General features: G+C 52.0%; 1 protein-coding gene across 3 annotated transcripts in view; it reads right to left on the bottom strand.

The window, feature by feature from the left end:
• Positions 1-13,473, bottom strand: part of SIPA1L3 (signal induced proliferation associated 1 like 3) — a 240,147-nt gene that overhangs the window by 87,643 nt on the left and 139,031 nt on the right. For all 3 annotated transcript variants that reach the window (XM_030297618.1, XM_030297615.1, XM_032591515.1), the window contains exons 3-4: positions 11,279-13,099; positions 7,481-7,611 (exon numbers count right to left, since the gene is read on the bottom strand). In XM_030297618.1, coding sequence (XP_030153478.1) covers positions 7,481-7,611; positions 11,279-12,791 — 1,644 coding nt within the window. In that variant the 5' untranslated portion in view covers positions 12,792-13,099. The remainder of the gene's footprint in view (positions 1-7,480; positions 7,612-11,278; positions 13,100-13,473) is intronic.

The raw sequence follows: 13,473 nt of genomic DNA, 5'->3' as shown, positions 1-13,473 counted from the left end.
CTATGTAGCCAGGATTGAAAACTTTTAGTCAGGCCAATCACGGCCAACTCATTTCACTTTCCCAAATGGTGCTTTCCATGTTTTTCCTATAGCTGGCCACATGACTAGCTACAGGTAATGAAATGTGAGGGGAATTCAGCTGGGGAAGGACTTCTTGGACACATCTGCTTCCCTTCGTTAAAGGAAAGCCCCTTTCTACCAGCCCATTTCTTCTTGCTAAGGACACTGGTGTGAGGGTAAGATGTTTGGGGCTGTGGCAGCCATTTTGTGTTTGCGAGGAAAGAGACGACAACAAGAAAACCAGAGAAGTCAATCTCTGCAGCTGCCCACCTCCAGGCTTCTTGTTAGAGAATTAAAATAACCCTCTATTTGTTTTAGCTATGGTTACTCAGGTCTTCACGTTTACTCTACAGGCAAAGCAGTTTCTAACTGATATACCTTTATAACAAAGTCGCATTTATGAAGGTGCAGTGGTACAACAGTAATTACCTAATTACGTGTACACGTCTGTTCAGGGGGAGGTTTTATCATCTCCATGTTGCAGATAAGAAAACTGAAGCTCCGAGAGGTTAGGTGCCTTCTCCAAGGTCACCACAGCTAAGTGACTAAACCAGGATTCCCACGCAGCCCTGAATTTTCCAAAACTTACAGCTTTCGCCGTTGACAGTGTTTTATTTTTATTTTTGGCTGTGAGGTACATCCTCATACAGAAAAGTACTCAACACATGGAAGCATACCTAAAGGAATGATCACAGAGTGAACACCTAGGTAATCCCCACCAAATCAAAAAAGTATTTTCAGCCCCCCAAAACTCCTTCCCTCCTCCCCAAAGGCAACTCCACCCTGACTTCAAACTCCAGAATTTATTTCTGCCTGTTTTGGAGCTTCAGGCAGTTTGTATTCTTTTATATCTGGCTTGTTTCTCTCAATGCTGTGGATATGAGAGTGGCCACGTTGCTGTGAGAAGCGGCTGTATTGCCACAACGGATTTATTCCATTCTACTGTTGAGCACGGAAACCGCTTCCAGTGTTGGACAACTATGAACACTGCTGTTAGGAACACTCATAGGAGCGCCTCTTATTGCACATGAACAAATTTTCTTTTGGATCTATACCTAGGAGGGCAACTGCAGAGTCACTGGGCATGTTCATCTTTAATTTTCCTGAACTGCCCAAGTATTCCAAGTGGTTGTACCAATTCATGTCCCGCTAGCCCTGAGAGTCCCTGTGGCTTCAGGTCCTCACTTGTACCAGCTCAGGCTTCTCTATCCACAACGTGAGCTGACCATCAGGTGATGCCATGCCCAGGGCCAGGCACGCAGCTCCAGCCCCAGCAAGGCAGCATGACAGGGTATTTGCGGCAATACCGGGAAAAACATCCCCCCTCAGGGGATTGCTACAAGCACCCAAAATATACTTGAAGCTATGATATAAAGACTAAGGATGAGATGCCAGGGTGGCTCAGTTGGCTAAACATCTGACTTCAGCTCAGGCCATAATCTCGTGGTTCACGAGCCTAAGCCCCGCCTAGGGCTCTGTGCTGCAGCTCAGGGCCTGGAGCCTGCTTCAGATTCTGCGTGTCTCTCTCTCTGCCCCTCCCTGCTTGTGCTCTGTCGCTCTCTCAAAAAAAAAAAAAAAGAAAAAAAAAAAAAGACTAAGAAGGATTAATCAGTAGTACCTGGAAAAACATGCCTGTCCTAAGTCAACAGACACAAGAGATGGCAAAAATAATGTGTCACGGCATTGCCTCTAAGCATACAGCTTGACAAATAGGACCTGGGCAAGAGGCATGCATGGAAGGAATGGAATGATCTTGTGTTCTGGAGTTCCCAGCTGTAGCCTTGGTAATTAATAAAAAAACAAGTCGCTTTTATCCTAAGGACAGTAGTCTTGAAACAGATCATGAAAAGCAACCATGTTGGATGCTTTGCCCTGCCAGTCTGGGAGGCCCTGGGATTGTGGGTTTCAATCAATGCACCAACTGGATCCGGTTTTGTATCCTGCTGACACTGGCCCGCAGCGCCCTCTGCTGGGGCCAAGCAGAAGCATGGTCCTGAACCTCAGTCTTTCTCCCACTCTAGAGACAGGTGGCCTACTGTCACATTTTGGCTCTGAAGACTTGACCAAAAGCCACTACTTGAAAAGCTCCCAGCTTTGCCTTCTCTGCTGGGGAGATTAAGTAGGGCACTGGCAGGGCACAACGAGTGGCCATCTCTACTCTCCACCTGGTCCTGTCTGTCATCATCGCCTACCTGGCCTATGAAGATAGCTGCCTCCTGGTCTTCCTGCTCCCACACCACTGCCACCCCGGCCCAGGCCACTCTTCCTGCAGCAGCTTGAGTCAGACCATGCCTCTCCTCTGTGCAGAACGGGCTAGTGGCTTCCCATTTCTCTCCAAGTAAAATCTATACACCCTGCTCAGCCTGCAAGGCCCTGTGTGACCTCATCCTCAACGATACCCGGCATCATCTTGCTGAGGGTAAGCAGTCACATGAGCCATAGAAAAGTCTCCAGGCCATGTATGCAGGGAGGTTTCTATTTGCACAGGTTGTTCTTTGTCGGCTCCTGACTTAGATGCATTTTTCTCTGCTGGGCGGTGGGTGCACACGTCGGGGACTTCCCCTGGGAGGTCACTTAGGAGTCTGTCTGCCTGGATTCAAGTCCTGACTCTACCCATTCCTTAACTGTGTAACCCTGGGCAAGTTGCTTAATTTCTCTGTGCCTTTTTCCTCATCTATAAATTGCGGATAATGACTCTCTCAAAGGGCTGTAAAGATTCAATAAGATAATCCACATACAGTGCTCAGCTTTGTATCTGGCATCCAGTGAGCGCTCAATACATGTTAGCCATTATTATGTATACACGTGTCAAATGTATTTGTACAAAACCATATGCATAGTTAAGAATTTACATTTCACCTTTAATAGGAAGCTATAGTTGACTTTTCTCCCCACTTAACAATATGCTTTGGAGATTATTTCCATAAACACACACACACACACACAGACGATCAGAGTTAACTACTGAATACAAATGAAGTCCTAGTCGATTCACACTATTATACTTGCTTTTTTCACTTAATAGGAGACTCTCCCTTTTCTACTTTGTACACTTACTTATATACTTAAATTCTTAAGGAGTGACTGTTACTTTTTATTTTATTTTTTTTTAATTTTTTTTTCAACGTTTTTTATTTATTTTTGGGACAGAGAGAGACAGAGCATGAACGGGGGAGGGGCAGAGAGAGAGGGAGACACAGAATCGGAAACAGGCTCCAGGCTCCGAGCCATCAGCCCACAGCCTGACGCGGGGCTCGAACTCACGGACCGCGAGATCGTGACCTGGCTGAAGTCGGACGCTTAACCGACTGCGCCACCCAGGCGCCCCAACTGTTACTTTTTAAATAGAAAAGAAATGACAAATCCAAACCTCTAACCCTAACAAAATCAAGGCCAGTCAAAAACTCACGTTTGCTGGGCTAAGGGGGACTTGTTGGGCTTGGAGGCCAGACCGTCCCTGGTTGCCTGGGGTTTTCCTGTGTCCTGGGAGAGACACGCCAGCAAGGGGCTCAGGCCAGGGCTCGTCCTGTCCAGGCTGGGCGGGGCGGGGGGAGGGGGGCGCTGTTCAGGCGTGTGATGCCAGAGCCCAGCTCCAAGTCTGTTCCTGCCCTGGCGGGAAGCTCAGTGCTGCCAACGCTCACAACCCATCTGCCGGGAGATATGGGCCCACTCGACTGTCTGCTCAGCGGCCGGGGGTGGCCATCTGGGGCGGGCCAGCCTGCTGGCCTGGAAAACAGCCCAAGCCCTTCACCCTGGACCCCACACCTTGGTTTACGGGAGCCTAAGATATGTACATGTGGACAGGAGGATAGAACTCTGCCCGTGAACTCCACCTTTGGTTCCCGGCATGGCCCTCGGACCCTGGCGGGGGGTGGTGGGGACAGTGACAGGCCAGGCTCGTAGTAGCATCTACCACTTGGAGTACTCACTGCCTTACAGCCTCAGGCTACCACCTCATGTGTGCGAGTCCATGAGAACCTTCCCTGCCGCTCTAGGAGACAGGGAGCAAACAGCACAGAGCCCATTCACAGATAAAGAAACTGAATCCAGCGGTAAAGCCAACATGATCACATGGTTAGTAAAAAGCCAAGGTCACGTGGTTAGTAAGTGGCAGAACTGGACTGAACCCAGGGCTGTCCATTCCCAGAGCTAGAATTCAAACTCGACCCCACAGGCAGTGTGCTGAGTGGTTAAGAGCCTGGGCCCAGGCCCCGGGAAGCTTTGGTCCATGTCCCAGCTCTGCCATTGGTGACCCTGATAAATGATGATCTCCCTGGGCTTCAGCCTCCCATCCTCATCTGTAGAATGGGAATAATGGGACCCATGTCATAAGACTGTTGAGAAGATTTGGGCTTCATGCATATAAAACATTTAGGACACTGTCTGGCAAGAATGTGTGTTAAAAGTGTTAGCTATTATTGTGGATACTGTTGTTGTTACTACTGGGGGCTGTGGATTGTCCACCTTGTCGCCATGATAGGAAGGGCTTGAGGAAGAGGCACAGCAAACCTTGCTGGCCACTGCCCGCCCTCCAACTCAGGTGATGAGGTCCTCAGGCCTGAGTGCCCAGTAGGGCAGCTCCACCAGGAGCTGGGCTCGGGGCTGAGCCTGCATGCATGTGGGGTTAGAAAAAGGCCCGGTTGTGGCTGTGAACCTCATGGTGGGCCAAAATTCACAGGGCTGCCTGGAATGTGACAAGGGGACAGTAGACTGAGACCCTTACCAATGGCTAACTTCACTGGGGTCTTCCCAAGTGCCAGGCCAAGCACTGCCTAATGTGTAACCCCACTGGATCCATGACTATAGGGATTGTAGGGACTGTGGGAAGACTGGGATTCCCAAGAGGGAAACTGAGGCTCTGAGAGGAGAAGCCAGGTGTACAGGTTCACAGCTGGTGAATGGCTGAACTAGGAATCCATACCAGGTCTCCAATGTGCCAGATGTGATCATGCCTCAGGACCTTTGCAATGGCTGTTCCCTCTGCCTGGAATGCTCTTGTTCTAGATGTCCACATGGCTCCTTCTCTCATGTCCTTCAGGTCATTACTCAAATGTTATCTTCCCAGTGATACATCCCTTGACCATTCTGCCTAAACACTGAACCGCCCCTTACACTGATCTCTTCCTTGCTTGACTTTCTACCTTGTCATCACTTACCACATTGTGTAATTTATCAAAGTATGTGTGTATTGTCTGCCTCCCCCACAAGAGTGCAGCAGGGATGGCAGGTAGTGGTGCTGAGTGAATCTCTGCCGTGTGGATGAATCCTGGACCTGTGTCCTGGGGCCTCAAGAGCCTCATGCCGATCCTGGGGGGGGGGGGGGCTGGAGGCTTGTTTTGTGGGTGTTGGGGCTAGGAAGTGCGTGGAAGCAGGCACAAGGCAGGAGCAGCACTGAGCCAGTTTCAAACTCACTGAATAGGAACCACAGCAGAAACAATATACCCTGACCCAACATCCCCGCACCCAAGTCTCATGACTCCCAGTACATGCAGTGCAGGCGGTATTTTAAAAATTCATTCTACATATTCCATTTTTATTAATAAGAAACAATAGCACAAAAGCGCTGGCACTAAGCTGAGTTTGTAACTCATCAATGGGTCTGCTGTGCAGTTTTGAGCCCCGTCAGTGGAATCCCCGAGGCAGCCGAGTGGGACTAGAGAGCAGGCCGACTCTTCCCCTTGCCACTTACTGGATGCTGCTTTGGGCAAAGCCCTCAACCTCTTAGGGCCTTGTTTCATCATCTGTCAATGAGGACAACCGTGCCTTCATCACAGAACTGTCGTGACACTTAAGTGGATGAACGTACATAAAGGGTAAAGAAAACATCCGACACAGTGTTATTAAGTAGATCTGCAATGTCACGGCAGTTGTAATAAAATATTATTTACTAGTGTTTGTTATTTCACCCAGCAGATCCCCAGATGTCGTGACACAATCTGATGCCATGTGAGCTGTCACATCACATTCTGCCCCAGTGCTCATCTGGCCAGAAAGGTGAGGAGAGGGAAGAGGGGCTGGGTGACGGAGGTGCCGGTGACGACCTGTGGGGGCGCTGTGGGACTGCCTCCTCTAAGCTGCCACAAAGCCTCTGTGTCATCCCACTCCCCCTCAGCAAGAGGGTCTTCGTGAGGGGATGGGGCTAGGGCCCTCGGTGTACCATCTGCCAGTCTGGATGACGTCCAGGCTTGGCTGGCCTCACACCCAAAGTCCTTGGCGGCGGCAGCAGGCTGCTGGGGTCCCACTGGGACCTGGGCAAAGGCCAGGAACAAGGCGGATGGGGCAATGCAGGGCTGAAGGAGACCCACTTTGGGGGGCCTGCCCAGCTGACTCCCACCCCTTTCCTGGAAAGCTCTTCCTTACTTGGGTCTTTTGGAAGTCTGCTGTTTTTGCTGGCCTAGCGCCCCTCTTGGCAGAAGAACCGCCTCCCCCAGGTGATTCCGACTGAACTGTCAATTACAGTGTGCTGCCCTGTCCCAGTGGAGCACACATGATCCAAGCAGAGCCAGTCAGAGTCCTTCCCACAGATTTGGCAGCAAGTGTCTCTTCCTTGTGGAGGAGACATACAAAGATGTAGAAGAGTTGAGCAGCCAGTCTCCATTTTCCCATGACATGGAGAGAGCTTGCTGGTGGCAGAAGAGAAGAGAATGACATTCACAATGCACAAAAGCAGAGCTTAGAGGAACAGAGCAGTCTGCAGGCAGAATATGGTGACATCATTTGAGTGCCTGGATCCAGCTATGCCTGAAGCCAGCCCTACCCCGCCTGGATTTGCAGTTATATGAACCGAAAAATTCTATTTCTGGCTTGAACCAGTTAGAAGTAGGTTTCTGTCAATTACAATTGAGAGTCCTAATTGAGCAGGATGCCCCCAGCAGGCCTTGTTCCCTAGCCACGGCTGATATTTAGTCTAGGGGAAGACCTCCTCTGCCCAAACCAGGACAACGGGTTTCCCTACTCAGACTTGAAAGCGCTGCGAGTGTTTTGAGCTGAGCGGCACCAACAGCAGTGCCTGCTGTGGCTGAGATTCCCCAATTCCTGCCGTGCCTGAGGCTTGCTGCCTTAATTCTTTCCATTCTGCAGGACATCTCATGATCCTGAAAGGATCCCTTACACGTCTCCCTTTATTTCCTACTTTAACCAGAGTGAATCTCTTGTACAATGTAAGTATTGTGGGCTCTCCAAGATCCCAGTCCTGGCCTGGCCCCTTATTCACTGAGCTCATACAAGTCACTTCATTTCTCTGAGTCTTAGTCTTCTCTTCTGTAAAATGGAGAGACGAACAGAAGTGCTCTCGGGAGGTTATTAGGAGGACTGCGTGAGGTGAAGCAGGGGAAGCACCTACCACAGAGTAAGGGCTCACAGAGGGTGAGGGGCTATCGAGCTGTAATTTACGTAAACTAATAACGGTGATGTGACTTACCTCACGGGTCCGGAAGATGATCCTGTACTGGTACTGAGGCCCGTGGTCCTTGTGGTCCTCCAACTTCTCCCGCTTGATGCTCACAGCCACTGGCCCCAATTTCTCGTCCACACCAAAGTAATTGGCATGTTCTGAGAGGGAAGCGTTCAGAGTGAGTTCTCTGGGAAGGAGGGGTGATGCCTGGGGCAGGTTCTTGGGCAACCCGCGGGATCCTGCTCACACAAACCTCCCGCCTGGTCATGGCCACACTCGACAGACAGACTGACGGCAAGACCTGACTGTGCCACCTCAGCCAAGTCACAGAACTTTTTTGAGCCTCAGTTCCTCCGTCCGAAAAACGGGCGCCCTGACACTACCCATAACTCATCGAGTCGATGTGAGGTGAGGGTGAAATGAGACTACAAATATTAAATGCTTAGCACAGTGTCTGGCACGTAAAAAACACAGCCTATGGTTATCCCAGATTTGCAAACGTCCGTCATTAGCTCAGCTGCCAACTAGCCCCGTGAAGTGGTTAAGATTCTATTCTACCGCGCTGCTCGCAGGACTCAAATCCAGGGTGTCTGCCACTAGGTCAGATGGATGGCCCAGGCCAAGGCACTCCACAGCATTTTCATCAGGAAAACGGGAGCAGTAAGGCTGGACACACCTCTCAGCACAGTTGTGAGGATCAAACAGGTTAACAGGCGTGAAGCACTTAGCACAGAGCCAAGTACACAGTAAGCACAAAAGAAATGCTAGCTCTTATCATCCCAGGGCGTGATGTTTGTCACAGAATAGGGACCATGATTCAAGTCCCCAAGCATCGCTTTTATCCAACCAGGCTTCTACACACCTAGGATACTTAAACGCTACTCTTTTCCCTCCCTCAATAGAGCCACTGAATCATGGAGCAAGTCTCGTGTTCTCTCCCCTAAGTAGCAGCTGTCTCCCCCTTTCTCTAAAACATGCTGCTGTTTTCTAATCCTTCCAGCAAACAGTTTTTTCCAATGTGAAACCCAAGTGTTTCCTGCTTGTGGTGGATACCCCCGGCAGCCTGTCTTGACTCAAGTCAACATCCATCCCTTGCCAGAAATTCCTTCCCATCCCGGTGCTCTGAATATTTAGCTGATGGTTCCTGTTCTCATGAGATGCTTTTAGTGAACCAAAAGCTTATCGAAGGCCTAAATAATGTGTTAATTAACGGTGCCAGTCAGACCAGTACCTGCACTGGGTTAAACCATCTCCCCAGCAGGTCAGAGAGCATAAGCAGTATCTGCTCCACAGATAGTCGGTTCATTCCTAAACATCTGCAGGGCTTGTTCTGTTTTGTTTTCTCCCGATGCATACCCAGCGCCCTGCATTCCTGGCATACAGTAGGCACTCACTGAACAACGACCGATGAGGAATTTATAAACTTCCAGGGCTACCAAGAAGTCCAATTTTGAAAGAAAAAAAATTTTTTTTAAATAAAGCTCCCTAGTGAGTACTTACTATCTGCCCAATGAAGAACTAAGTGCTTTAATGTACAATCTTATTTGATCCTCACCAATCTTATGTCGGTATTTCTATATGTGAGTTGGAAACAATGTGTTCTCTGTTGGTTAGGTACAAAAATGTAGAATCAGGTTTTGACTGAGTCATTCAAATCCTCTACAGCCTGATTTCTTGACCACTAGATGGGTCAATTTCAGAGAGACCCTGTCAGCGTCTCCCACTGATTGTTTACTTCTCCCTGTAGCCTTATCTGTTTTTCATTTATATCCCCCTAACCCAGGTTGTCAGGTGCACAAACATTCACAATTTTTCTCATTAGCAACTGTCTGGAACTTTCTTTTTCCCCATCCTTTCATTTTCGATTTCTGCATCCTTTTGTTTTGGGACATGCGATGCTGCTACAATCGTCTCCATTCCTCACGTGAGGACAGAGTCCCAGGGGTGAAATACGTCATACAAGCTAATAAGCTATGACACAAGCACCCTGAACCCAGGGCTGTCTGGACTCCAATGCTGGAGCTTCAGAGCCTGCACACACTCTGAGCCCTGTGGAATGACTTAGTTGAAATTTGTTAGGTTTGACTAGGACACTGGCTGAAAACAATTTTTTTAAATAGTTGCTGTGGAGTACTAGCTGCCTATCCATTCTATTCTGCCCTTCTTTTCAAGAAAAACCCTCTATTCTTAGGGGAGGAAAAGGGGATTTGTCTAGTTGAAAACCTATATTTCCCAGCCTGCCCTGTAGATAGGAGTGGTCAATAAGCAGCAGTGGCTGGATGGGGCTTCTGAGAAAGCTTTTTAAAGGGAGGTGATTTGACAAGAGATCTGCCTTTTTGCCCTTACCCTTTCCTCTTTCTTTGCCTGGAAATATGGATGCGACAGCTGGAGCTGCAGCAGCCATCTTGGACCAGGAGACCACCTGAGGGCTGGAGGCCATGCACTAAGGATGGCATTCCACTGATGCTGAGGAGTAACCATACCAGCCCTGGGCTGCTGACCTCCAGACTTCTTTATATCATAGAAATAAGCTTCTATGTAGTTAAAGTCTGTCACTGGCAGTTACGAGCAATTCTAAACCAATACAGTTGTCAGCATTTAAAAATTAGGAGAATCCGCATTAAAAAAAAAAAAAAAAAAAGCTTCATTTCAGGAGAATCTTGAAAAATCGGAAAGGCTGGCAACACTGGGTTTGCCTGTATTTCCTGCATGACAACAGTGAGCTGGAGCTGAGCAGGAGCTGCCCTTTGCCCCAGCCCTGCCCGGCTCCTGTAGCTGCCTGGGTTCTCTGCACGATGCTGTGTTGTCTCCTCAAGTTGTCCCACCAGCACTAATGAACCTAATGATGCAGGAAGCCCATATCTCCCTCGTGTTAACACCTTCTAAACATCAATAGCTCCACCTTCAGAGGGGATCCAGAACCTGCCTGCTTAGTCCCGCACTCATGGGCTCCCAACCTGGATGTGTCCATCATCCTCTCCTGCTTGGATTACTACAGCAGCCTCCTCCCTGGCTTCCCTGCTTCCCCCTCCCCCAGCATCTGTCCCCCAGGAGGAGGCTGTGAACACCTGAGTCACTTCAGGGCCCTCTCTGCTCCTCAGAACTCTCTTGTGGCTCCATCTCACTCAGGGCAAAGACAGTGAGAGTCCTTGCCATGACTCACAAAGTCCCACACTATGTGCCTCGTCACCTCTCTCTCTCAGCTCCTGCCACACTCTCTCAGCCACTCTGTCCCAGCAACACTGGCCTCCTCCCTCCTCCTTTAGTGTTTCAGGACTATTGAACTTGCTCTTCCCTGTGCAGGAACACTGTCCCCAAGCTCCACACAGCTCCTTCCTTCAGCTCTGTACTTAACTACCTAGGAGGTCCTCCCAAACCATTCCCTATTGTAAGCGAAGCCTCTGACCTTGACACGATTTCCCTCTCCCTTACTTTATGTTTCTCCATAGCACTTGCCACCCTATGCTGCCTTATATATTTTGCACATTAATCAAGTTTTTTTTTTTTTTGTCTTGCTCCCCCCCCCCCCCCCCCAAGTGCTGGGAAGACAAGATCTTGATTTTAAGCTAGTCAATACTGTATCCTCAGGCTCTAGACAGTGCCTGTCACCTAGCTGAACCCAGCACACGGTTGCTAAGTACATGTGGATCTACTGTTTCCCGTGGCTCAAGGGTTTGGCATGCTGAGCCCCACGTGAGGCGTCAAGCTAAGCGCCAGATGAGGCTACGCTCACTGAATCCCGGGTGGGTGGGCGCACATAGGGAATGCACGGGCGGCGGGGGTCCCGGGGACAAGCCGCTGCCCCCCCCCCCCCCCCCCCGTCACCTCGGCCCACGAAGTGGTCCTGGTAGTAGCGGGCGCCCAGGTCCACGTGCTCGATGCTGTACTGCCGCGGGCGACTCTGCGTCCTCTGCTGCTCCTTGGGCACCTCCAGCACCGAGATGCTGGCGTTGGTGCGGTGCGCGCTGAGGGCGGGCTCGGCGGGGCGGCCCTCGCCGCCGCCGCCGCCCGGGGAGCCCACGGCCGCCCGCGAGAAGCTCACGTTGCGCTCGCACTCGCCGCCGATCTCGTTGCGGAAGTGGGGGCAGCTGAGCAGCAGGTCGTTGCTGTTGTCGTCGCCCAGGTCCTGCTCCAGGTTCTCCTTGCAGTTCAGGTCCTCCGTGCTGGGGAAGGCGGCGTCCAGGCCGCCCAGGCCGTGGGCCCGCGACGCCGAGAGGGCGGCCGTGGCGGAGGCGGCCGAGGCGCCCGTGGTGGTGTTGCGCCGCTGCGCCGTGGCCACCCTGTTGGCGGCCGCCTCGTTGAGGTCGAACAGCATGCTCTGCACGTCAAAGTGGGCGAAGCTCTTCTGGCAGACCCACGGGCGGCCGGCCTCCGGGGGGCTCCGGCCCTCCTCGGCCTCCCCCAGGGCCCGGCCGGCCTCGCCGTCCGTCTTCCCGCTCCTCAGCTTCCGGAAGATGGACGAGTCGGCCGCGTCCCCGCCGCCCAGGCCGCGCGCGGGCTTCTTGCGGGCCTTCTCTTTCTCCTTGGCGGGCTGGAGCACCAGGAGGCTGTCCTTGGCGGGCTGCCCGTTGCGGGGGTCCCCCTTGGCTCCGCCGCCGCCCCCCGGGACGTGGGGTCCCGGATCAGCCTGGAGCAGCTCACTGAGGGGCTGGGGGCCCGCGGCCTCCGGCTGTTCGCTGCGGAACTCGTTGAGAATGTCGAAGAAGCTCTGCTCCGGCACGCCCTGCACATCGATGGAGGACGTGCTGCCGTACTCGCGGAAGAGGGGCAGGGCCCCTGTGTGCCGGGGTCCCCGCGGCTCCCCCGCGTCCTCCGCGTCACACTCGCTGAGGGTGATCTCGCTGCTGCTGCGGTGCCGCAGGGGGAGGAAGGCCCTGCCGGGGGACCGGGGCCACCCGTCCTGGAATTCCACATCTTTGGACCTTCTCCTGGAGAGTCTGTGGAAGGCTTTGGGCACTGAGGAAGCCGGGGTGCTGACAGGAGGCTGTCCGTTCTGTACGCTCCTCATGGAATGGGCCACCTTTGTGGCCTTCGTGCCGTCTGCGTCCTGTGAGGGGCTTGGGTTGTTCTGCTCTCTCAGGGCGTCCCGCTTGGGCGGCCAGTCGGCCACTCTTGCGCGCACACCCATCTTGGGCACTGCAGGGGTGGTGGGACTGGGGCGGGTGGTGGCGCTGACTGGGCTCTCACCGATGGGCTGCGGCATGCCCCCGTTCTGGACCCAGAATCCCATGGGAGCATAGTCCCCCGTGTGTGGCCCGGGGAGGACATCGGCCCCCCTGGCCCCACAACTGGCTGCCAGATCCACACCATCACTGGGAATGGGCCGATAGGTGGTCATAGTCCACGGGCACTGGAGTGCTACTGGCTCCCGTGAGCTGCCGAGTAACTTTATGGGGTCCCCTGGCCCTCAGCCATTGTTCAGGGCCGCCAGTCCCAGGATGAAGGATGCTGGCCCTTGAAGCCTGACCGGAAGGTTGTGAGCCTGTGGAGTCCAGTTCTCCACCATCGCTGTGGACAACCGAGCCAGGACAACCTCAGGAGGCAGGTGCTGTCCTAGGGTCTCCAGACTGGGCGGCTCAGCAGGACAGAGCAAGCAGTAGATGTGGGTGAGGGCCAGCAGGCTGCTGGGCTGTCTTCCCTGCCATGCTGAAAAAGGAGAGAAGGCAAAGGTGAGATGTGATGTTACTGTTCCCAGAGAAACTTTTTGTGTGACAGCTTTATACTCATTGAAAAAATTTTTTATTAGAGAAAATTTCAAACATACCCAAAGCAGGGGTGCCTGAGTGGCTCAGTCGGTTAAGAGTCCGTCTCTTGATTTTGACTCAGGTCAAGATCTCACAGTTTGTGAGTTTGAGCCCCACACTGGGCTCTGTACTGACAGTGCAGAGTCTGCTTGAGATTCTCTGTCTGCTCCTCCCCAATTTGTGCACACACACTCTCTCTCAAAATAAATAAACTTAAAATATTTTAAAAAACATACCCAAAGCAGAATAGTGTATTTATTGAGCACCCGACAAGCT

The sequence above is a fragment of the Lynx canadensis genome, chromosome E2 (genome assembly GCF_007474595.2).
Source record: "Lynx canadensis isolate LIC74 chromosome E2, mLynCan4.pri.v2, whole genome shotgun sequence".
NCBI lineage: Eukaryota > Metazoa > Chordata > Mammalia > Carnivora > Felidae > Lynx > Lynx canadensis.
Note: the sequence above shows the minus strand (reverse complement) of the source record. Positions and strands in the feature narration are given on the sequence as shown.